The sequence below is a fragment of the Etheostoma cragini genome, chromosome 11, assembly GCF_013103735.1.
Source record: "Etheostoma cragini isolate CJK2018 chromosome 11, CSU_Ecrag_1.0, whole genome shotgun sequence".
NCBI lineage: Eukaryota > Metazoa > Chordata > Actinopteri > Perciformes > Percidae > Etheostoma > Etheostoma cragini.
Genome location: NC_048417.1, coordinates 15,856,597 through 15,882,561, shown reverse-complemented (window position 1 = coordinate 15,882,561; position 25,965 = coordinate 15,856,597). Strand labels below are relative to the sequence as shown.

General features: G+C 38.5%; 1 protein-coding gene across 10 annotated transcripts in view; it reads right to left on the bottom strand.

The window, feature by feature from the left end:
* LOC117953447 (bromodomain adjacent to zinc finger domain protein 2B) overlaps positions 1–25,965 on the bottom strand; it is a 46,080-nt gene that overhangs the window by 16,744 nt on the left and 3,371 nt on the right. For all 10 annotated transcript variants that reach the window (XM_034886464.1, XM_034886468.1, XM_034886466.1 and 7 more), the window contains exons 2-8: positions 23,455–23,492; positions 5,511–5,672; positions 3,204–3,389; positions 2,304–2,435; positions 1,908–2,101; positions 1,587–1,796; positions 609–1,241 (exon numbers count right to left, since the gene is read on the bottom strand). In XM_034886464.1, the coding sequence (XP_034742355.1) occupies positions 609–1,241; positions 1,587–1,796; positions 1,908–2,101; positions 2,304–2,435; positions 3,204–3,389; positions 5,511–5,670 (1,515 nt within the window). In that variant the 5' untranslated portion in view covers positions 5,671–5,672; positions 23,455–23,492. The remainder of the gene's footprint in view (positions 1–608; positions 1,242–1,586; positions 1,797–1,907; positions 2,102–2,303; positions 2,436–3,203; positions 3,390–5,510; positions 5,673–23,454; positions 23,493–25,965) is intronic.

Below are 25,965 nucleotides of genomic sequence, written 5' to 3'. Positions count from 1 at the left end.
AAAGAAAAAAAAAGAAGAAGTAATTATACAAGTTGTCACTCATATAACATTGCTGTGGGCTGTGAATGAAGGAATTCAAGGTGTAATAAGAGACGGGGACAATGATAAGCAGGCCCAAGCCTGTCAAATACAGTACAGTAAAGAAAAAAAAGGATGCTGCGGAAAATATTTTCAAATTGTTTGGCTTAGTGCCATTATGGGACTCTAGCTGTCATCTTGTATTTGATGCATCTGTTATACTCAATCAAAAGTCTGTATTTAATGTACCACCATCATTAAAAACCTTTTGTTACAGACTGCTACAGTTTCCCTCCTTTTCCAAAAAGTGACAATAACAAAGTCCTTAAAAGAGACAGATTTCTCCTGTTCTGATAACAAACATCCCAGAGCGTAACAGAGCTAATTGCTTGTCAATTTTGTGAAGTATTCCCAATAGAGCTAAATGCATTGTCACTTCTCGTCATATAGCGATCAGACTAACATGCAGTATAATATTAGCCCTGATTTCATTCCAGTAAGAAAGATTTTTTTTGTACCTTTGGCAAAATTAATATGAACAAAACAGAATCAGCTTCAATGCAGGAATGTAAATAAAAAATGTAACACACCTGTTCTAATTTAAAACTGTTCAAGTGTAACAATCTGTCGTCCATAAGGTTTCCACTGCTCTCCTTTGTACCATCAACCAGCTGGGTGTGCTTCAGAGAGGGCATCAGGAATTTGGATTTATGGAGGTTTCGGGAAGGCTTTTGTGAGGCTAGCAGTGTTGGTGGTCTGGGTATAGAAGAGAGGGAAAGAGGCTTGGGTGAGGAACACAGAGACAGGGGTTCTGATGGGGAACAGAGAGCATGAGGTCTATGAGAGGAGGCGACAGGGCTACGCTGTGGTGAGGACAAATGAGAGAAGTGCTTTGATGAGGTGGAAGGATGTAAGTGTTTAGGTGTGTTGGAGAAAGAGATGGGTTTGGGTGAGGACCTGGAGGGCGTTGCTTGGGGACTGTTGCCGGCTGCAAACCCAGTGGCCTGGATGACACTGATGTGCTGCTGGCCTTCCTCCTCTGCAGTCCTGGAGCTCTGGAGGAACAAAGCTGTGGTTTGGGACAGGCCAGTGGGATGAGAAGAGGACTGCGAGCGGTATGCGGAAGTTAAAGGAACAGTGTCACGATGACTGTCTTGAGTTGTATTTCCATCTGCAGTGCAAGGTCTCTTCTTTTTACTCTGAGACGTCTTCTGTGTCAGCCACTAAGTAGGAGGATGAGGAAAAGACAGCATGTCATGTCAACTCCTACTGAGAGAGCCTCACAGTGGCAGCTCTGTCAGCTAGCACATACATCCATTCTGCCGCCCACCACCATGGCTGCTTTTAACAAACCATCTAACATTTACTTCTTGGAGAGCAAATTGTCAGACACAAACTAACTTATTTTCATCATAGTACATTATTCTGAAAATAAACAAAAAAGGGAAAATCTTTGTCAAGCTTTTAAAAAATATTAGATGTAAAAAAGGTGTCCACTGATATTTAAAACTGAGTATGCTACTGAATATTCAAACTAAAAAAACAGAAGTTTAATTAGAGACACTTACCTTGACTTTCCTTTTCACTCGACTGTCTTTTTCTGAATCAGAGTCCTCACTGGCATTGCTCTGATCATCCTCATCTTCATCATTGTCTTCCTCCTCCATGTCATCAGGATCACTGCTACTCACCTCACCATCACTGGAGGAGCTATCTGACAGTGATCCAGATTGACTGCCGCTCATGCTGGAGGTCTCTTGAGGTCTTTTGTTGGGTTTCTAAATAATAATGTAAGTCCACATTTATCAATGAAGGAAAAAGGGAGAAAGGGTGCCAGAAACAACAGTGAAGTGGGTGTAATGCACTGTATTGTTAAAAAACAGTATTACCTTTTCTTTCATTTTATCGGTGATCTCCAGTTGCAGTTGGCCCAGGTCCTGTCCGATCTTTTGACTCTTACTACTATTGGCCTCAGTTTTCTCTGGGTTTCCTTTTGTTGGAAACAAACTGGTGTTCACAGCAAAGTGCCCAGTAGGAGAAGAAGCACTCCTACCATTCACTGTTCCAGTTACGCCTACAGAAACTGACATTGTGCATTTCTTTAGATGGATACTCATGAGAACAAGCAATACAAGTCAAATACATTAGGAGGACAATACGTCTCGTAATGTTAACAATAAGTATTTCAATGTTGTACAAAAACATATTTTAGAGCCTCTTTGCGCTGAACTACTACACCATGCATGCGCTTAGGCAGGAGCTAGCTTTTTTTTTTTTTTTTTTACCTGAGGTACGTGATTGCGACTGAATGGGATCGTGGCTTTTGAAGGTTGATGCAAATACAGGATGAAGACCCAGAAGAGGAGGGAAACAGGCTGTTGCTCCTCTGGTGTGGGCCTCAGATGGCCACCACCAGTCTGGAGAGAGGGAGCAAGATACTGTACAGTTCAGTTGTGCACAAATAGCCACTTTATCTGGATATGCAGAGAATCCAATCTGCCAACATCTTATAAGAGCATGTTTTATCCAACCTGTCAACAGCGCTATTCACACAGTTCAAAATATAGTTTTATATTTATAACAAGAACCTTCCACTGACTGTGACTTCATGTTTTTAGAGCTAATAAGTTAAAACAGAGGTCATCTGGCAGAATGGTTGCAAAGATTCACCTCATCTAATGACATGTCACAGCTGCAACAGTTTCAAAGAACAGCTTTCTTCTAAAACAGCTACTGCTTTGTAAAACCTCCATTTACTTTGTACTGAGGGTCATGATGTTACCCAAACATCATGCAATCGGATATCATTAAGAATTTATCTATTTTTGATATAAGGACATGTAAAAAAAAGTGGGAGGACTGAAAGGGCTGGGAAAATAATTTAAACTTCTATTTCTGTTGCAGCGGAGTTTTTAAAGTTTACCTGCCAATTAGAATAAAGGATAACAACTGACAATATAAGGAAAAGCTTACATTTGCACAGTTGCATTTCATGGACAAGGCCAATACAAACAGACATATAGAATACTATTGTTCTGACAAAGATATAATCAAGGAAAACTGCAAAATAATGACCATGACAGATGGAAAAACAATTAACTCAACCAAGAAGCCAATTTTCCTGTTATGATCTTATCATCTCTGTTAATGAAACATAAAAAGCATTGCACCTTAAGCTCCCCTACCTGGAAATGTACCAAACTGGGAGTGAGCAGCCAAGGCAGACAACCCCAGGCTTCCTAGGCCTCCAAACTCAGAGCGTCCTGAGCTTAACGTGTAGAGCCCAAAAGCTGGTTGGGTGACCAAAGGAAAACCATTTGAGCTGCCAGACATGTTTAAACGTTCATCCCCAGTTATCTGGAACAGATGGCCTAGAGAACAACGGAAACAGTTTGAAAATGCGTCAAATATAGTCTATTGATTGACAAATTCATTTAACGGTTAGTCTCGCTATCTAGAAACCCAGTCTATACAGATATTCTTTTTACATACTCAGTACATTTACACAACATTGGATTTAAGATATCAGGGTGTAATTACAAATCTCATCAATTGTTAATACTATGATACCATAGAGGACCTCTTGAGACACCATTTTGTTCTTTAAAAAAAAGAGTAGACTAAAACTGAAGAAAAGCTGTGATCGAGGTGATCTGTTCATAACAATAAGAGAGTTGGCGATCTGAGAATCTGTCTTATATTTAGAAAATGAGAAGAAAAAAACTAACTAAATTATTTACTGGATCACAACTGTTTGATTTATAGAATAATGATTCCCACAAAATGAATCAGAACAATTTATAACAGAAAGTAAAAAGGAAGGGAAAAAGAACACTACAAAAACAGCTAAGGGCAATATCTCCAGTGTTTTTAATCAGACAAACCAGTCAAGCCCAATTAGTAAGATCTAATGCCTAATTTTCATTAAAAACCTAGAGCTGTTCAGGAATGGGACTGATAAAAGAAAAGCCCAGTTGATTTGTTATGTGTAAACGCAAAGATAACCAGGCTGAACAGTGTGTCTATGTTAAACACCACCTGGCCAATAAGTTGTAAATGTGTTTGCACAAGTTAGTAATACTCTCTAATATTCTATGAAATTTTAGTGTATGAAGCTGGTATTAAAATCCTTGCCGATTAAGCTGGAAGAGCATTTGGGTCTGTTGTTAACAAACTTAAAATATGTAAAGGCCTTGAGTGCTCTACTTCTTCACAACTTTATGATGCATGTGTCTCCCCCATATTACTTTATGTGTCTGGGATTTGGGGTTTCAAAGGATCTAAAACAGCAGACTTTTCAGAACAGGGCTGCTTGATTTTTTTTAGAAGTTCATAAATTTGCACCAATTTTGGCTGTTCAAGGTGATATGGGTTGGATTCCTTGAAATAATAAGGCTGTGGAAGAAGTGCTACATAAACATGTTTCCTAGTTTACACCTAGTTTCAGCAAGTATAAAGCTTTTAAGTGTATGAAAGCTTTCAGATGTGTTACCATCATCGGTTGTGTGGTATCTTTCTTCTACTACCCACTGGGGATAAGACATCTCTTAAAAGAACTCAATTTACTTCATAATCATAAGAGCGACTACAGAGGTGCCAATGTGCTTTCAGCATTTAGTGTTCAGTCCAAAATAAATTATCTGGGAAATTTCTGTGCACGTTTGTTGTGGGGGTCTGAAAATGAATAATTTATGAGAATGACTCTAATGTGTTCTTCATTGTGATAGCAATAGATATTTGGGGGGCATCTTATCATGAAGAAAAAAATAATCACAAACCACAGCATGTAAATTTGCACATTATTTTGTGGTCAGGGGTAATCTGACAGCTTATGCATCACCGCTTCTCAATGCATAATGGCTTTGACCACAATTAGTATTCAGAGAAAACAAGTGGATGTTGGCGGCTGCGTGCACACTGTGAGGCTGACAGACATGTCAAATCACACAGGATAAACTGGAGCTAAAGGTTGTCAAAAGACATTCACAAGGGCATACAAAGCTTTTTAATTGTGGGCATTCATTAATTCAACAGCCGTTCCATTCCTATCAAAATTGTCTGTAACATGTTAAAACTGTGAGAAGGTGTCTTAAGCCCCCTCATTTTTGCACACTTTTGATTAAGTGTTTTCAACCATATTTAGTTGGACGTCTCCACCAAATGGATTTTGTCCCTTCTTAATTTCAGTTTGTGTGGAAGGTTAGTTATAAAATGTATAGTGCTTATAAAGTCAGTCAGAATGGTGCATTAATTACATGTATTAATAACTTGTAAATTTAAAGCTGTTTTGTTTTCGATTGTTAATGTTGTTTGAAGCACTGCACACTCTAACCTAAAATAATAGATCAATCCAAATGATAACATATAATGACTAAATAACACATCAAAACAATGACATTATATTTTATCTTGCACACAGTTTAGTTGTGTGTGTGTGTGTGTGTGTGTGTGTGTGTGTGAGTGTGTGTGTGTGTGTGTGTGTGTGTGTGTACCACAGGTGGTGACAGGAGAGCTGGCTGCAGGGCTAGGGGCCGGGCTGCACTTTTTGGACGGTGTCTTGGGTGGAGCAGGGGAGGAGCTGGCTGAAGAGGAGGCCATGTGAAGGGAGGACAGGGCTGATGATGGGGAGGCCAGCCGCTCTCCAAACTCCATATCTGTCAAACACAATCCAGTCAACACTTAGAGATGCAAGAAGAAAAAAAAGAAGGGGAGGGGAAAAATCACTCATGCCACACACCCCACTGAGACTTATTGTCTCTCTGACACACATCTGAATTACCGTCAAAACAACACTTGATTTCAACCGTTGACGTCTCAATGTGTACAATAGTATGATTCCTTTGTGCTGTCCACTATTAATACAAATTACGCTGGCTAATCATTTAATTGTATTGCTTATTGACATTAAGAGCTACTGTATTGCCACCACCAGTAAGACAATTCAGTGAACAGAATTTATTCTATCTATTTTCAATTGTTTATCAAGAAAAATTGCAAAGATTTGCTGCCTTAAGCTTCTTAAACATTACGATGTGCTGCGATTCTCTGTGTTATATTATTGTAAATGAAATATTGTTGGGTTCGGGACAGTTTTCTGCCACTTTATTGAAGAGAGGTCAATCAATGAATTAATGTAAAATTAAATAATCAACAATAATTAGGAGTTGCAGCCCTAGATATAACAATACTGTGTAATCATTTTACAAAACACTGATTTCTTAAGGAACGATTCCAAGTACATAGTAATTAAATGCTAATAATACATTTTTGAAGTTTTGTTGTACACACTTAAAAAGTTCTTTGGAATGTAAAGCATAACAAACACAGTTCATCGAATATCCACATGATGATTTCATAAGTTATGGTCAAGGTCCTGGTGACACAAATTGTCTAATAAAGCAGTAAGCCTGTTAGAAACACATTTCCATTTAGCCTTCCTCAATGTTTACATCAAGTCCTTGCATGGACTTACTTATACTAATGAATAAACAGGAGCTGTAATCACAGTCTCCGCCATTTTCATGATGACTCTCGGACTAGTGTTGTTCTGCCCATCGTCCAAATCATGCCACAGAGATTGTAGTACTACTTAATCAGCCCCACATTTCCTGGATTTTCCATTATTTATGCCACTTCACATCCCCCTGAGCACAAAAGCTCACATCTGAAAAAATCTTAAAAGCGCGTTTCGAGGTTGTGTTTTACAGCCTGCCTTTATAATAGTATTGTACATTATGCCAACAATGTCTAGATCTCCCTGGTGATTCTCTCCTCTGCATAAGGAAACAGGAGCAGCTGATTAATTTGAGGAGACAAAGCTACCCTCTGAATATCAAGTATCATCCCTCACCAGGAACAGCACTGATGAGACGTAAATGACATGAATGCTGCAGCCATGCTTCACTGGAAAGGCCAGTTTCCTGCGGTAATGTGAGTGTGAGTTTGTGCAGAACAAAGAACAAAAGGTGCAGCCATATTTATAATGCAGTAATCCAAAAATTAAAAAAAACATTTGTTGTCATTTTGACCTTGCTATATCACACTTCACCTGTCATTCAAAGATGTCCAGCATGATAATGAAAATCAAAAAACCTTTTCTGCGTATCAATTATGAATCTGTAGAAATTAAATGAAATATTCAACAGCGGGGCCAATATTTTGTTAAGGAATAAAGCTAAAATGTGTCACTAATAAATTGCACACTAAATGTTAGTGTTAATTTACTTCATTTTTTTGGCAATTCGCTGCAGATATGATCACTTACTGGGTCATTCTTTTCTACTGCATAATTAAACATTTATTTTCATTTTTTTATAAATATGAGATGTGAAATTTAGCAGATAGCCTTTTCATAAATGCTAAAAAACGGACTTTATCTGTCAAATCCAGTACCATAAACAAATAAAAATATATGACCAAAACGCCAAACTGCTCTGGAGAAGAAAGACTGCAGCATTTACAAAGCCCATCCTGACTTCTTTGCTAGAAATTAAAATGAGTTTAACAAGCAAAGAAGCTGAAATGTATAGGCACCAATAAAAATAAAATATACAGAGGACGCAGTACAGTATTCTGGGTGTTTTATCATCTACATAAACATTTTAAATTAATTTGGTGGATGCACGTACACTATCTTGAGCTAATATAAGCATGCATGTGAAGTGAAAGACAAACAGTGCCCACATCCCACACAGCAGGATGCAGGTCATATGAAAGCACACTCATGCTTATTTACCAGAGAGGAACAAATGACTCTGATTGAATCAAACATGTTCACACATATGTTTCCACAAGCATAAAGCAGCTTGTCATCTCAGAGTAAAACTGTCTCTTTAACAGCAAAACAATGAACCAATGAATTAATTATTTAACTGAGTATTCAGATAAGCAATAAAACAAATAATGTCAACACTCATGTGATATGATGATGCAGAATTTAAAACGTTCAAAGTAAACAACATTTCTCATACTAATGTGTATCCTTTAGTACATATAGAGACGTATAAATGCTACAAATGCTCTTGATAGTTTGGCCATGCAAACTAGCTTGAAATGAAATAATGAGGTTAAAACAATGTTTAGTTATTGGCTGGAAAATATACTTTGTATACTTGCATGTTTCGCCTCAAGGTCATAGATAGCTGGAGCATATCCTAGCATGCACTGGTACATTGGGCTTGAAGTAGTAAAAATGCTTCATAAAATTGCCAGTCCATTGCAGGTGTAGGCACAAGAAAAGACTATTTTAGGAGTCTCCAATCCCCTTGACATCCATGTCTTTGCAACGTAAAGGGAAACAGAAACGCCAAAACCAACAGGAGAAACATGCAAGCACAGAGAGACCAATCAGACTCCATAAGAACAGGAGGGGCACAGGATCAAACACAGGAACTACCCTGCTGTCAAGAGGCAAAGCTAACCAACTAATCTGACACATTTTACGGTTATTTGCTATCTATTTAGATCTTTTAAAAAAAGGCCAGCACTCTTTTAATTCTGTTGATGCCTCTTGCTGAACTGGCTATTAACGTCAAACACCTCATATTCTGAAAGCTTTCAGAAAGTTGTTCATTTTATTACCTTAAATGAATAGTTTAACATTCTGAAAATAATGCTAAGGCAGCAACCTGTTATCTTAGCTCATAGTGCAGCATAGTGCTGCAATTAGGAATTCTTTTTATTATTGATTAATCTGCAGATTATTTTCTTAATCAATTTCTCATGAAGACTAGGAACAGGGATGATAGCTTGCCTGGCTCTGGCAGATAGTATCAGCATATTTATCAAAATGTCAAACTATTCTTTTAAACTGATTGCTGAAGTAAATAAAATAATGCAAAAAGTGTTTTGACCTGTGATGAATAATTTACTACAAATTATGTAATTTTCAGAGTTTCCTATAATTAAAAACTGATGCATGTTGGCCATGCATTTACTCTATCCAGTTGGGTCTCTGTGTGAGTAATGGAACTATGGATATTTCACCACATCATGTTGTTATGATTTGTATGCTCGTTAGCATTTGTTTCCTGTTTTGTGTTTCTCCTTGTCTGTTATCTTTTTGCACAGGCTGATGCTAACAATGATAATCCAGTAACAGTCACCAGCATGGATCAGCAGTATTCGGTCTTTTTTTAAGCTAATGGAGGGCACGCACAAGAGAAAGAGGTAGTGCATCAGAGTGTCGTGACACTTTTCTAAGATAAAGAGCTGCATCACTCAAAAGCATTCAATCTTCTCTCTGACAATCGCTCAGTTTTGTTTTAAATCAATTTAAAACAAATACATCACGTTCCGACTATAATGACCATGTATTCCTGGTGGCCTAATACTTCTTAAAATGTTAAATCCATCTCCTCAGACTTTAACTTCTCCCCGATTGATTCTATACATGGCTGCGTCTCCCAAACCTCACAAATCACTGCTGGTTTTCATCATCCCACTAAACACAATTCATTCCTTCTGCTACAAAGGAAAAGTAGCAATGCCACTCACTGTTAGGCCTCAGTGATTTTCTAAATGGGAGAAAATCAAGGAATGGAACGGGAAAAGAGACTGAAACCTTCCCAGTGGTTAACATCAGTAGAGCAAATTAAAAAAAGCTATTTTTTCACCCACGTGTCACTTTGAGGTCAACTAAAAAAACATCTGAAATGAAGTCAATTATTTGTGAAAGTTTTCTTTCTCATCCATTTGTGTGTACAAGCACAAGATGTGCGGGATGAGAGCTTGCTGCAGTGCAGGCTTTTACAGTCAAGGAATGACAGAAAATGGAGTGTCGCTGTGGCTATAGGTGCATAACAAGTTCAGTACAGTTCAGGTGGAGTACCATGCTCCTGTGAGTTTCCATCAGCTCTCCAGCCTGCCCATGTCTTCACTTGACAAGTTGTTCTACGTGGCCCTGACTCCTACTCAACCTGGAAATTGATAAAGTGATCTGGCCCATCCTACCAGCTAAGAATGGTAACTTCAAACTGACCTGCATCAAAACTACAGTATCACACAGCAAAACTCTGAGTTGGCCGTGACAATCCCCCTCCTGGCTAACTAATACATTCTGTTTGATGATGACGAATTTGGGGAGTTACGTATCCTTTGAAAAACATCTTCTTTGTTTCCGTGGAGGTATTTTTAAAGAGGCAACTACTACTTTGTGTAATAATGTACATTTTAGTTATTTTCTGCATATGATCTAATGTATGTATCCTTCTTCAATGTTGTTCATTTTACAGTCACAAAAACAACTGTGAAACTAAACTAGTTCTGAAATGATTAATTTATCAACAGAAAATCAACACTTAGCCAGCTTCTCAAATGTGAGGAAGCATTTCTATAACATTTTAAACTGTTGTCTTACTTTTGCCAGGGTTTCTACAAAATACAGTAGGAACACACTATATTTTCAATTGATGGTGTTCAGGAACACTAAGCATGCTGTCATAAAAGCTGTGCAGAGTGATTAAAAAGGAAAATATGGCATTGCTAAACAATCAATACTCTGCATCAAGGGCTGATTTACCATTCATATCAGCTTTGCTCTTTGCAGCAGGGACCCTTTTTTTAAGCATGCTGAGAGGAAAAAAACCATGTGCTTTCCAGAGGTTGTGTTCAAGTGCGTAAGGATGGTTGTAAATCAAGGATGGAAACGTTCAGATGAAGCTACTGGATGTAGGTTCTAGAGGTAGAATCTATAGAGCAACTGATAAACTGACTATTACTGTTGAGTAGATGGCAGACCAGTGTTGGTTACACTGGAGAGCCCACAGGATGCTCGGTGACACCGATACAGTCCCACTGTTACTAAATATGATCCATAACAAAGCCTGACCTTGTGTTACTAAACACCTTCAAACGCCATCTATTTGCTGATTTGCCTGTCTCAGCCATAGTCTTTTATGTGGCAGTGTAATCACATCTTTGACCTCCTATGCAAGAACGCACACATGCTGCAGCCCTGCAAAAGAGACCCACCTGCGCTCATACTGCCAGGATAATGATCCACTTTTGCTCTTGAGAATTACCTGCAAAACACAAAGCTTAGGTAATCTCTTATCATCATTCTTCGGGGCACATCCATCTTTTAAAGAGACCTTCACGCCAAAAAATGAATTTCTGTTTGCATCGACCGCTTCAAGTATTGAATGCTACCACGAATACATTGGAAAGGTTGATAGTTAAGGAGGCAAAACGGACTCTGAGAAATGATGTGAGGGCTCAAAATGACAAATGTTTCAAGAGATGTATTTGTCCTTCACAGTATTGTTAGCACAGTTTGCATGTAGATCATTTTCATGAGTGATCTGGGGGTGGGAGTCCCACATGTTCTGCACAGACTGACATCCATCATGAACACGTTCCTAGAGCTCCTGCAGCCCCATCAATAGCAATCCTTAGCCATAAATTGTGTAGCTCAAGCTCCAGTTTTTAATTAGACACATACAGAGAAGAAAGAAGAGAGGGGGTAGAGAGAGGAAAGGACAAGTAATTTCATGCATCTCCCAATCAGCTGCTATTAATCTGTTGTTGTTGTTATTGGCTTAGAAAATGCAGGTGGTACAGGGAGAATAGCATCCCCTGGATGACATTTACATTGGTAATGAGTTGCTTGAGCAGTACATTTTCCAATAGAATGCTACACTTAATATAAATGAGCCATTAACAGAGAGCTATACCGTACCTGTTTACTGGCTTAATATGCAGCTGCTTCCTTGTATTTGCAGTGTTTTCCAAAGGGAGGAGGTGAAAAGGCAAGCCTCCACTTGTAATCACACGTACTGTACACCACATTATTATCACTACACATTACACAACTCCATCTGTGTTTACTCCTGCATCATGTGTTCACTATTACTTGCTGGAGGTTTAATGAGTATTTGTTTCTGATGAAGAATGTGGAGGAAAGATATTGCTCACTGGGGCATCAAATGGAGACACTAAATGTATATCTACTTTAGTTTTCGCCCCCCAAAAGTCTACAAGCTTCTATTGTTTAAAACTAAGGGGGTACTTTTGGGGATCATTAGCACACAGATTAGACATACAGTAATGTATTGGAGAGGCAAAAAAGAAAAGGTTTCCGCCTCAAACAATAAGCACATTGGAATTGACTTTAAAATATTACAAGAGCAGGCAAAATGTTTAAAGGTAACATCAGTTTTCCTTTGCCACTTTTCATTGCCATTTTTAAAATATTGACATATTATGCAAATTTGTATTTATTCCAGAATTGCATTTATTAAAATACTTTCTGGTACAATTTTATTTTTATCATACACAATAAAATTGCCAATTTTAACATTGTTTACAAATCTTTACCTTGCAACTTAAATTACTGACAGAAAGCAAAATGGTAATGTAGGTAGACTGCAAATTAAGCAGTTGAATATCTTAGTTTAATATCATTGGGTTTTCAAAGGTGTGCATTTGCATGCAAACAGAAAAAAAACGATTGAATATAAATCAGGTGCAATCATCTGACAGGAAGCGTAGCTACAAATTAAACAAAAGTAGGGTGGTGGTGCAAAGGTTTATCTCGGCGCTGCTAAATAACACGGCACAGTAAAGGACCCTTTCTACTATTTTAGATGAACTGATTTAGATAGACTGCAAAAAATAGACAAAGACATCCAGCTGACATTATGATTACTGATTATTTTCTTGTAAGACAAACCGCTGTGAGGTGCCAATTTATGCTACAGAACTACAGTGTGTCTGCCTGTAGTATTTTATCAATCCGGTATTAGTTTGTTGTCTGTAGCTGGACGGTGTGGTGAAGTCTGATGGTGAGACTTATCAGAGACCGTGAGGATGAGAAGTCCAAGGTTCTGTCAGTCTTTAAGGCTCGACACTGCAATGTTAATAACACTCATTCTTTAAATTATTAAAGAAATAGCATTCATGTGCAGGAAAACGTGGGGCCTAACAGGGCTTTTAACCCTTCTCCCCACTGTCAATGTCCAGGATGAAATAAAAGGCAGCCAGGATCAAGGTAAACATCGCTATCACGGCTCTTTCCTTCCCGGCTCCTCTCTCACTCTCCAAAGAACACAACATAAATCACATGGCAACCGTAATGGGAAGTGGGACTAGGGTGTGCCAAATGAAGCAATAAAAAAGATCCCAGTGTCCCTTTCATAGCATCAGTCACACAGTGTCCATATGTCCGCCGCTTTACTGAAGCAGGCCATGCTGGTTACACTGAAACAAACACCTGTGCACATTCTCGGAAGGTCCTAAATGAAGGTCAATGATACAGAAAAAATAAGATATTCAGACTTTTAATGGAAATGCATGAGGACTGACACATGCCATCTCTACACCAGTCGCTGTGATGTAGAGAATCATGGGAGTATACTCCCATAACAAATTCTTGGAACACAAAGACACAAGGAGGGCCCTCAACATTCTAGATGGGAGATGGTCATACACTGACACAAGCAAGATATTTTCCAGCTTTGACACAACTCTGTAGTGAGTTGCTCAACTTTGCCTTCAATATTTTGTCTTAATACCATTAAGCGTGGTCAGTGAGTGTGTTGTGATTAGCTGAGCTAACTCAAAGTCAGCAAGCTTAGGCCTAAGCATTAGGAAAAAAAGGCATCACACCACCTACAAGGCTGATATTCACCTTTACATTGCATGTCAATCAAATTCTCGGAATATCACTAGCAGTGGATGTGGCACTGAAATAACTATAGCCTGTAGAAAAAAGGAAAAATTAAGTGAACAAATTAAAAATTGTGTACCTTATAGGTCACACCTGTAGACAAGCTGTCATCGGCTGACGGGCTTTCCATGCAACCATTTTACTAGGAAAAAGAAACAATTACCTCCTCAATGTGCAACAAAGTTGCCCACACCACAGCTGGTATGTCGTTTCTATTCTATTTTTTTTACGTTAAAAAATGAAATACAATGCATCAGGTGATTTCGTACACTATAGTGAATTCACTTTGGAACCATCAGGAGTCTGCGTGCAGATTTTTCAAATCATTTGGAATAGGTTTTTTCTTTATATGTGATAAATCTGTGTTTGTAATCAAGAGAGAAGATACTCTTGTGAAATGTCTCAATCACCAGGGCCGGTGGCAAAACGTTTTATAGCAGTACAGGATAAAGCAGAACCTTTAGTAAACCAGGTCTGACGTCAAGTACAACAATTAAATAATGAAAGTTTGTGCAAAGAATCAATGAATGCTGAAGTTAACTTTAATATTTTTTAAAAATAACTGAATTTTAGTATTCTGATATTCTAATCACCAAAGCGGACCACACCAAAATACAAACTATTTCACATATACACTATGATTGCACACATTGCCAGGTGTGCCAGGCGGGGTTCAAGGAGACCAGAGCCTTTACTGTTTTAAATTGGTCAAACTTGGAGAGACGATTGTCTTTAAGCTCCATTGAGCTTTGTATTTTGCATGAGGTAGATTTTAGAATGTTTCCATTTTCGGTGAATCATTTAACCACAAGCAAAACCAGACTAACAGCAGTGGCTTTGACTCAGTGACTAGGACTTTAGCAAAGGAAGAAAGGCTGAATGTTAAATTTAGCTTAGTCAAAAGGGATTGCTAGTTTTGTTTTCCTCTTAACGTTCAGTAAAATGAAACCACTAAGGCAGTGCCAAAGCGAAAACCTGCTTGCGTCCTTGTGATGAAGACTGTTGCTTTATTTTCTTTTACAGCAACCTTATACTGCACAAAAAGAAACGTAGAACAATCAAAGAACACTGATGATAACCTTTTTACAAACTGTGATGTACCTTCAAAAATATTTAGGCCACCCACTTTCAAACATGCACTTTGTTACATATTGCTCTGGCAATTCTGCTGCACTACAGCCACAGACTGAACAATTCGGCACATAGGCAGACGGTCCCTGTTGACATTCTGCTAGTTAGTAATTGAATCAAAGGTCATCAAACATGGAAGTGTCAAAGGCAAATATCTAACAATTTTATCATCCAGTTATTTGTTCTTGGCACCAGGATGCAACTGTGTTTCACATTGTAATTTGAGTAGAGTAACAGGTGGAATAATTAAAATGAAATGGGGCATTTTATTATTTTCAATATGTTAATTCTTATGGGATAAACAAAGGACAATGGCTTTGAGATGAGAAAAAATAAGATGAAAAATGTGCTCAAAAATACCTGAAATTCATTGGAGAGTTAATACTAAGTGCACAGCACATGCAGCTGTGGCTTCAATAGACGTGGGAGAGTCACTTGGGATACTCATCAGACTATTTTTATTTTGATGAATGTGCGGGGAAAATAATTTCCTGTATGCCTCTGAGCCGTCTTCACAAAGAGAGCTTCTTCTCTGCTGCTAAATGAATATTTCCATCACCTGCTTTCACTACATTAGACACTGTGTGCTCTACAGTAGCATGGAGCACTAACACAATGACTAGAAGGTGCTGTACACCACTGATCACTTCAACGTTAAGTGATCACGTCTATTCAAATGTCCAAGGAACCATGATAATAAGTGGACATTTTAATAGAAATATTATTGTACCAAAGACCGATATGGATACACGCATGGCCACAGATGTTGGGCTTTCAATGCTTTCTTTCTAAAAACAACAAATGACCCAAGGCCCAAAACAACTGACACGGTGTTCCCCCCATCAGCGGCTCTAGGCAATATAAACAGAGATGTGCACTTTGCACGCTTTGTTTTAGGCCTAACCACAAAACGAAGTGGGGTTAGTGTCACTATTAGTTATTAATTATTAAGTTCTTTGATTTTGACAGTTCTATAACAAAAATCCTGACTGAGATCAATGAGCTACTTTGGAGACAGCTACAACTGTGTATTTTTGTTGCAATGGCAAAAAAAGTGTCTTAGGCTAATAACAGATAAAAAAAGAGGAGCTATATTTAATTTATTTAATCGTTATGGTTCTTCAGATGTAATAGAAAGCCAAACATGAAAAAGGGACTTTTAGTTCCTGGGGCAATTTGGTCAAAAAAGCTAGATTCATCGGGATTAAAGAAGAAATCAACATGCGTGTTGGTAGCATTTTAATGATAAGAAACACAAAACAGGAATGAGTGAAGAATTACCCCGTGGCACTCACACATTCACAGAGCTGATGAAGGAACACAAAGACAAGAGATTCCTGACAGATAACAGTAAAACTGTGCATGTGCAGTTCCACATATACCCACCTGCCTTCTAAGGCTAACAGCCATGACCAGGAGTGTCACAAAAACCAGCACAAAGTATGTTAAGTGTTGCAAATTGTCAAAAACTGCCTAGAATGTTTAGGACCGGTATTGCTACTACAGGAAAGGCTCAAGGGAAAGCTGACATTTGATTACCAGAGAGAATGTCATCCTTACTCATTCATGCAAAGAAGTAGGTATTGTTGCCCTGGGAACAAATCAAATACTCGCAACGTCTAAAATGACGACAGGCTTCAGATATAAAAAAGCTCAATGTCTTTAACACCATTCTGGTCACAATGTGCTAGAACTGTCAGCAACAAAATCTAAATTAAAACAAGTTGTTTGCTACAAAATCTTGTTGAAAAACTTCATCATATTATAACCTTAGGACTAACCAAAAGGCATCTAATTTATCTGCCGGCCGCATGGTTTTTAAATTGTCTGCAGCCCTGCCTCCAGGACAGTACGAGATCTCTCTGGCATAGGCCAAACCAATATGGATATACAGTTCATGTTAATTAAAGTAGGTTACCACCTGTAGGCCCAATGAGGAGCAGCATCTGCCCTTGTTAATTTTGTCATTGCAGGGCAGTTGTATGAGAATATCGTGTAACAGACCACAACACAGAGCAACTTACTAATGGGAAATTTTTCACACAGTTCCTGTTAGTGAAACTTGCCGAGCACTGCCCTCTGAAAGCTATGTGCAGCCAGGCCTGACTGAGGAAAAGGGCATGGCAGCTTAATATCATCCTACTTACAGAAGGAAAGCAGCTTGCTTGTATAGGTAGTTCTATACATTACAACGGTCCCAAGTTTAGAGGACGCAGACCTTAAGCAAAAAAGTACATATACTGTAATGCGGAACATATTGTTAGGTATTTGAATGGAGAGAAGAGAAGAGAAGTACGTTGCTAATGCCCAAAAGAAGCTCAGCGGCCAACCTTTATTTATGGCTAACATGCAACAGATTCTCCTGCTGAAATATCAACTTAACTGATTGAGCTTAGTTCTTGTAATAATGATATACCAGTTTTTACATTCAATGCAAAACTTGACATAACATTTTAGTTGTAAGCAAATAAAACTATGCTCAAAATACGCACATTTGTAAGGAATAAAGAACATAATGTCTCTTTGGGGTAGCAGTAGTCTCGCATTGCCACACCTTCCTCCACAGAGCTGCGGAGGAAGGTCTGGCTAGTCCACACAGCATGCCCCGGATGGAAGAAAAACCTTCTCTGGTTTATTGTCATTTCTTTAAACCAATCACAATTGTCATGGATGGCGCTAAGCGCCAAGCGGAGCTACGCAGCAGCTGCAAAATAGCCTTGAGAAGGAACTTGTTTGGTGGAACATGTACGTTCAAAGGTCTTTTTATAGTAGAAAAACTCAGATTCAACAGAGTCTAGCTAGCTATCTGGATTTACCCTGCAGAGATCTGAGAAGCAGTTAACCACAGTCCTCATAAATCCCCTGGAGAGCAAAATTCCAACACAAAGAAGCGTAAGCTAACAAACATAAGGCCAAATGAAGGACAATGCCGGAAGTGGAACGTCATGGATATACACTACGGTGGCAGCAACTCAGGGAGTTAGCTTGGGAAGCATAGGGTGCCCCAGTTCAAGTCCCGGTACGGGAGTTCACCTCCTAGGCCCTGCCAAGATGTGTAATATGTAATAGAAGTAGCTCTCCTTCTTGTATCAATATAACATATAATCAGAATATGGGGTAGGAAGAAAACACTTTCTCTAAAGGACACAACATAAATCCAACATTTCCTCCTGAATATTCAGGCTGTGTGAATACAATATGCATTTTACTGCAGGAGGACAGTCAGTGCATAACAATGAGACCGGCTAATGAAATCAACCATCTAGCTGAAATACATACATATTAAAATGGGGTCTCAATGTCATATGCTTTTTGCATCATTTGTTTATTGTCCTCATTTCTCTCCAGGTACATTCAATAATTTATTCTGACTTAAGATTTGTTTACAGCTTATTAATAATGACTCCATACCACAGTTTTATTCTGGGTGTCTGTGTTATCTGTGTAATGAGAAGAGCAATTACCAAATTAATTTGCGTAAACATGCTCACCTTGGCAAAATATCTATTTTGAGTCAATGTTAATAAAAAACACTTGCCAAATTGAAGCCATGCAATATTCTCTACTTTGAGGAATATCTTTCATTAGCAATGTTGTTTAAAGAATTGGAAAAATTAAGTCAAAGCAAATATAATAATTCCGTATAAACATGAAATGATTGGAGCTGAACAGTTGCCATGTATTGGTTTTGTATGCGTCAATCTAACAAGGATATATTTCCTTTGGTGCTTAAAATCGGCTAAAAACACAAACTGCGTTCTCATAACGCAGTCACAACAAACACCAGTTTCATGATTACACATGCAATCTGTTTCTAAAAAAACTGACATTTAAATCCTTTTACAATAGATTAGTAAACAATGGAAGTGAGATAATTGATCATGTGCTAGGGGATCTCTTTGAGCGGCAGAAGGTCACCGCCCGCCAGCCGATAGGGTAAATGGCGTTGGTGCTCCCGAGCTGCCATTTTTCTTCCCTGACAAAGACTCCATCTGCCACCAAGCCATTTGCAGCCTTCTGAGTCAGAATATCAATGATTTCCAACCATTCTACAACTCGGAGCTCACCTTGGTGTCACCTCTACACCCGTCTGAGTGCTGACACCACAGATCCTCTCTGCGAAGGTCCTGTAGGCTGCCAACAAAACTCTCATCCAGCTAAGTGGCATTTCTGCTGCTCAAGAACAGTAAGCATTTTATTATCATTGATAATATTAAAGTGTTTTGCGATGTATGACCAAGCAGTTGCAAGTTTTGTGAATTTCTGGTTATCTCTATAAAAGAATAAAAATCTGTGACCTCAAAATCAGAATTGAATTACTTTGGAAGCTTTTTTCCAAAGATTTTGTGATGCACAATGCTGCTATGTCCTGATGAAATCAGTTGTTTTATGAAGACTTAATGTCATCAGTAAAAAAGAAACAGCAGGCACACAAGAAAACTCAATTTTCCTCAATGCCATTTTCAAACCTCAGAGATGCTCTTGCAGTCATTCAGTCTTCCAACAAGCTACCCAAGCAGACCATGCACAACACAGTGTCCCAAGTCCAATTCAAAACCCAGGCCTGCTTGATCTCTCACCCCCAGGAGAGAAACATACAGGCAAGTCCAAAGTTCCATACTAATATGGTTTGGCTATTTGGTAGGCTAAAACTGTATGTGAGATTTTAAAGAATGTGTCTGAGACCATAGTATGAAACCAATAGTATGTGAATTGCACACTATTTCCGGTAAAACGTTATGCAATACCAAAGACTACACCGGCATAAATGTCCCACAATGCAATGCGGTAGTAACAACAACGTTCATAACAGACAGAACCCAACCAACTGCTACTGTTTATCTGCACAAAGGTATGTTGAACAATAGTATTTATATTAAGTATGTAGTGCAGAGTATGCAATTTCGGACACAACCAAAGTATATATTATTAATTTCACTTTTTGTATCCAGCATATGTTCACAAACATGCGCCACCTATGTGTTTGTTTGCTGTGCAGCCGACAAAGTTAGTAACCTACAGTACAGTAGTTTGGTGCTTCTCCAAGTGGAAAGACAACACATAAAGGAAATCAATTCAATATTTTGTGCCAACTAAAAGGGTCTTGCATACAAAACACATCCTCTAAACATTCAACTGCAAACCAATCTACAAAACCATTTAGAAAACACTACTATTAATTCCTAGAGATGACTGCTATAGTATCATTCCTCATTGCAAAAACTAACGCTGCTGCTAAAATAAATTTTGCACCTTTGCTCTGTTTCCTCTGTCTGCCTTGATTCAATCAGACATGTCATGACATTATTTAAGATAAGTTGATAGGACAGATATACAGTTACCATCACTAACCATTTCTACATCTACTGTCATTGCAAAAATTCAAACAGGAAAAGGCAGAGAATGTTCTCAAAATACCCTAATAACCACACCAGGCTAACAGAAAGACAACACTGGAAAAACGTCTCAGAAGGCGAAGGTGTTTGATACTATAAATAAAACTGAATCACACACACACACACACCTCAATAAACTGTGGATTGGGCATCTGACCTGACAAATAGTTTGACACAAGACAGGATGTGTAATGTAAAGCTCATTAAACCCAAAAGGCAACATGACATGACCAGTGGTTCAACATTAGTATCATACAAAAACACATTATGCACAAAATTGCTGCTATTCTTAAAAGCTAAATACGTCTCTGTATTCATTAAACATCAGTGTGAAATTAGGGTCCACTCAACTAATACATCTCATAGTTGCATCATTCACATGAGTCTTTGATTTGCCATTGACCGAGTTCTTTCATCACTTTACTTTTCTGTCCTTCATGTATTTTAGTGCCCCTCTGGGCAGAAAAATGTTGAGAGCAAAAGAATAGTGGGCTCTCTGATATGTACCTCATAATATTACATAGCTACAGCAATCTGTTCGCTCTTCTGGCAAAGTCACAAAATACAGCCTACTCTGTAAAGCTGCACTATTAACTGAAGCACCTAAATATAAAAAAAAAAAAAAATAGGGGAGAAACAGTCGTAGCTCAACCTCTCTCTTACAAAACATGCTTAATGATTATGCATATATAAAACATACCAATCACCAGTCTATAAAGCTGCCATCCCTCCCAATTAACACTGGGAACTGTGGCTGGGTTGGGTCAGTAGGTAGAGTATATGGAGAGGTCTATGCCTCGACGCAGAGGTCCAGGGTTCGAATCTGAACTGTGATGATGAATGGCACACTTTATACACACTGAACATTTTGTAAACTTCTGAAAAAAATAACAAAGATGAAATTCACTAAAATAGTTAAATGAACTTACCTATTAATTTAAAATGTTTATTATAAATGATGTTTATTGGTCTAGAGTTGACCCTGATAGCTTGACAGTAAGAGAGAAGTCCTGCTTCACTTTGTATCCCTTAACAATTCCTCAGAAAACATTTCTGCTTTGTCTGGAGCCAGACGTGCCCTTTGTGTTCATCAAGTCTCCATTGTGTTGAAGTGGAATAGAAATGAATGGCAGCACTGCCTGGCTTTTACTATAAAGCAGCTGCAAGCACATGGTGTACAATGAAGTGCTGAATTACATTTCTTTTTGCTTGATTTAAGTTCGCCCAAGTCTCTCTGTATATGTGTTTATCTCCATATTTTTGTGGTTTAATTTGAAACTTGCTCGGGAAGGTTTGACTGCAGCTGAGGAAAATCCCATATCATTGTGTTTAGCAGAAATCAGGTAGGGACCAATTGTTGGAATCATATCATCAGTCTCACAATTTGAAATCTTAATCAAAATCATTACATTACTCTTGTCATAAATTCTTTCTCAATTGGTTTCTGTGTCCCCTCTATTATTTCTTTACTCTTTCCCCTTTAGCAAAGGCAACAGTAACAGGTTAGTCCAGTTTGCCTGGCCAATGGAATTTCCACAAGCCATGAAGAAAAGTAAACTTTCATCCATCTTGATCAAACTTTTGGGGCGCATGATGGCCTTTCTGTGTGGAGTTTGTGTGTTTGTCGGTTTCCTCAGTGCACAGGATCACGGCACTAGCTGAGATCTGGAGTCGGTCCCGGGAAGTGTAGCTTAAACAAAGCAATCAGAGACAGAGATCACTGCATGATGCACAACTTTAACCAACTTTGAAATATGAACATAGGCAATCAACTTTTTAACACCACTGCCTACTACATCCTCATAAACAGCTGACTTCCCTCAACACAGCCAACAAACCAGTCATACTGATCGAACGATGTTAAAGTATACACAAAGTATACACATTAAAGTATAAATATACACTGTATCAGTAAGCATAGATTTGTGTGTGAATGTGAATGCATAACAGAGAGAGAGAGAGAATGAATGTTATGTAAAATATGTTTCACTATTCTTGAAACCATTATTTATCTTTCATTAACACAATATGCATTTAATGACTCAGGGCCTTATGACCACTGTGCAAATAATATACAGGAACCTGGGTTCTGTTTCTGAAACTTACTGTTGGGCCCTACAGGCAAACTGAAGGTTACTTATAACTGCTATAATAAATCCTTGAGGGCTTCTACTATACACAGATGAAAGAGAGAGTACTCAGGTTTAGAGATGATGAGATTCCTGTGGCGAGGCTCATTTTGCCGTTGCCATTTCAACTCAGCTTGTCTGCAGGACTACAGATGACCTGTCTCTTTCCAGGGTCACTCACATAAACAGTGGGAGACTTTTTCCTCCAGATCAGGAGGTGGCCGTGCACATGCCATAAATTTCATGGGACAAAATCCGCATTTTTTTGCTTCATAAAAGGAAAACGGCTCCACTCACCTTTAGGATTTTATATAATGTTGAAAGAGTCGAGAAGCACTAGAATAGAAGCAATAGAATCAGAGTAGCGAAGAAAGAGGAAAAGAGCAAAACTTTGGATTCAACCCTAAGTGTACGTGAGCACACATCCTCCCAGAAACAGTAGCATTAATTGCTAAAATGTATCTGAATAATTTCTTGTTGAAGATGTTTTTGCTTGCAGCACAATTGTGATTTCATTTTAGGTTTGTCAGCTTTGAAACATTGCTCATTTAGTGTAAGAAATGCAATTGTCTTCATATAGTCTCAGATACAGTCAGAGAAAAAACAAGTTACACTTTCTGAAGATGTGAATTTGATCCACGACCTCTGTCTTGAGGCAATTTTGAATAGCAACCAGGACACATGACCAACAACGCAAAAACATAGCTCCAACCCCACCAATTACCAGTTTGGCTCACAGTCATTTATCCTGCACCCCTAAGTCAAAAAGGTTCTCTTTCCTCCCCCCAGAGATTTAAATATGTTCTGATGCTTTGACACTAATTCTAAGAGAAATTAATTAGTTAGATGCACACAAAATGAGAGCAACATGTAATTCAGCACAAACTAATTTTATAAAGGAGGACTTTGTTAAACCTAATTGGAAAGTCCTAATTCTATAACTAAATAATACTTTAAAATGAGTTGTTCTGCATAGTGCTGCCTTTCCATTCATACATTACTTTATCCAATTTAACAAAGCCAACTGGATTTTCCCTTTACAAAATCAAAAGAAGCACTTCAAAGAGCATGGCAGAGATGGACAATGGGTAGCTGATGTAACCAGAACACTTACTTGTATGTCCTCAGTTTGGTGACATCACTGCTCTGCACCTGAAACAAGAGACAACAACAGTCAGATTTATTGCTTGATTTTATCGATTTACTCATTCAGCATCATTCCTATCTGAAAGCTCTCTGAAAATGAAATAAAAATGTTAATATGGACCCCAAGGGGAGAGGAGTTATCCATTATAAACATCAGCAGAAAATCTAACTCTTGCTCCAAGAGGCAAACCCAGGGCAATGGGACATGACAAAAATTTGGCAGAAACTGGATTATCAAGTAGGCGAAGTATAAAAGAGCAGCTACGTTTAGATTTTGCAGAAATCCAATGACCTTAGGAAACTGTATTGAATAAATGTAGTCCTATTTGATTCAAGTAGAAACATATCTTTCCTGAAAAACACTCAAATAGCAAGCTTTATAGTCTTTATGCATTAGGCTACCATCTGGGTTTACTTTGTTAGGAACGTAAAGGAAATGGACTCTAAATTAGCTTCACTCTTTGAATCAATCCTAAATCACTTAATAAATTTCAAGTCTTCAGACATCATTCAAAATAACTGATTCGAAGGTGTTTCGACAACCACAGGAGTTTTGAAGTCATGGTCTTGTATAGTAACGCTGAACTAAATCAAACCTAACCACTGAACATACCATAGAACCAAATCAATTAACAACCACTAAGGAGTTCTTAACTTTTAGATCATCACTAAGCCATTTTTCTTACTGTAAAACCATCTAATTTTTCTGTTTACATTCTCTGCAGTGCCCTTCTTTAAAAACGTTCCTCTTGAACAGCTGAAGGCTGTGATGTTATCCTCATAGACTAGTTAATAAGTGTCTGCAAGCCAACTAATAGTATCCATGTTAACAGGATATAATTAGAGGTTTTATTCACATAGTAATGAAAGAAAACAGATACAGGTACTGGATTGTGTCTTGTTAAGAAACCTGTTCTGAATATCCACAATGTTGTATTGGGACTTTTTATGATTGTGATCAGGTTACATAAAGTAATAAAGTTTTATTCTAGGGATAGATATAAGAAAAAAGATAGATATTGCCGGGCTGCGCCATCCCTCAAATAAAAGCCTAACAAGCACATATTTGGTATGGTATTATTTTAAGAGATATTGTACTAAAATCAGCTCTAAATATTAAAAGGTGCTCTAAGCAATATTGGGTGACGGCACTTGTTGTTGACATTCAAAGTATTTTCAAACTAAACGGAGGCTAGCTCGCCCCTCCCTCCTCCTCTTCCTTTCCCCTCACCCTTCCCTTCTGTGCTTCTGCCCACTAACACCCTAACCCCCCGTCCCCAAATCCTTCTTGTCGGTTATTGGCTGGAACGTTGGAACACTGTTTGTTATGTTTGGTGGTGCAGGTTGGCACAGTTTGTGTTTGTTGCCGTTTGTGAAACCTGGTCTGTCTACAAAAGGCTGTGTTTCTTTTTACAGTGTGTTCGGGGGACAGGCAGCTCGCGGATAGCCTATAAAAAACGCGTGACATTGCTTAGAGCACCTTTAATAGTAAAGATTTGATGTCTCACAACTTACAAGCATGACCTCCATGCGCTTACATCACTAGCAAACTAACTTTTGCTGTGTGTCACATACACACAGGTCAACTTACAGTTCCAGCTGGGTCATTTTGCATTGTGAATACTAGAGTAAAAGATCACGGTCTTTTACGCTTACATGTTTCATTCAATATCAAGAGGAAAAAAGGTCACTCTCTATTTTTAAATAATTGGTTGTTGCAACCATCCTTTGAATTACTACAAGACTGAGTCTCCTCAGGTTACTCAGCTGTCCATCTATCTGGCGGATAATTGCATTGGCCTCCCTACACAGGAAGCTGTTAAGTCATGATAACTAACAGGTACCAAGAGTTTTTTTCGTGGCATTTGTTAAGACCTTTATTTTACAGGACTGCCTAGACATGAAAGGGGAGAGAGGGGGAATAACATGCAGCAAAGGGCCACAGGTTGGAACCGCACTCGTGGCCGCTGAGGCAAGGACTGAGCCTCTGTAAGTGGGCGCACGCTCTACCAGGTAAGCTACCCGGGCGCCGAGCAAGTTTTTTTCTCAAAGTCTCATTGGCAATCCTTGTGTAACAGAGTTTCATCTTGCTAGTGATGTCAGCGTGAACATTGTGTTTGTTATGTTATAACTGTAGCATCTTAATATCTGTTCTTCATTTGTTAACCTCAGGGGCAGTGGTGCGTCTTCCCTCCTTCACCCTCGCTGTTTTGCTAATGAATTGAAGCCTTAACATAATTTGAGTGAGATAAGCAGATATTGTCAAATACTACAGTGGCTTCACGGTTGAATAATGTCGAGAGCACTCTCCACAACACAATTTACATCATCCGAGCCACTGTGATCAAAATTGGAGTGTGCAAACATATTGTTGTGAGAGGTACCTTATAGGAGATTATTTTTTAGGGAGATCATTTTTTGGATAATCTATTCCACCTGAAGTGTGGATTATTTTGAACCACACAGCTAAAACACCTAA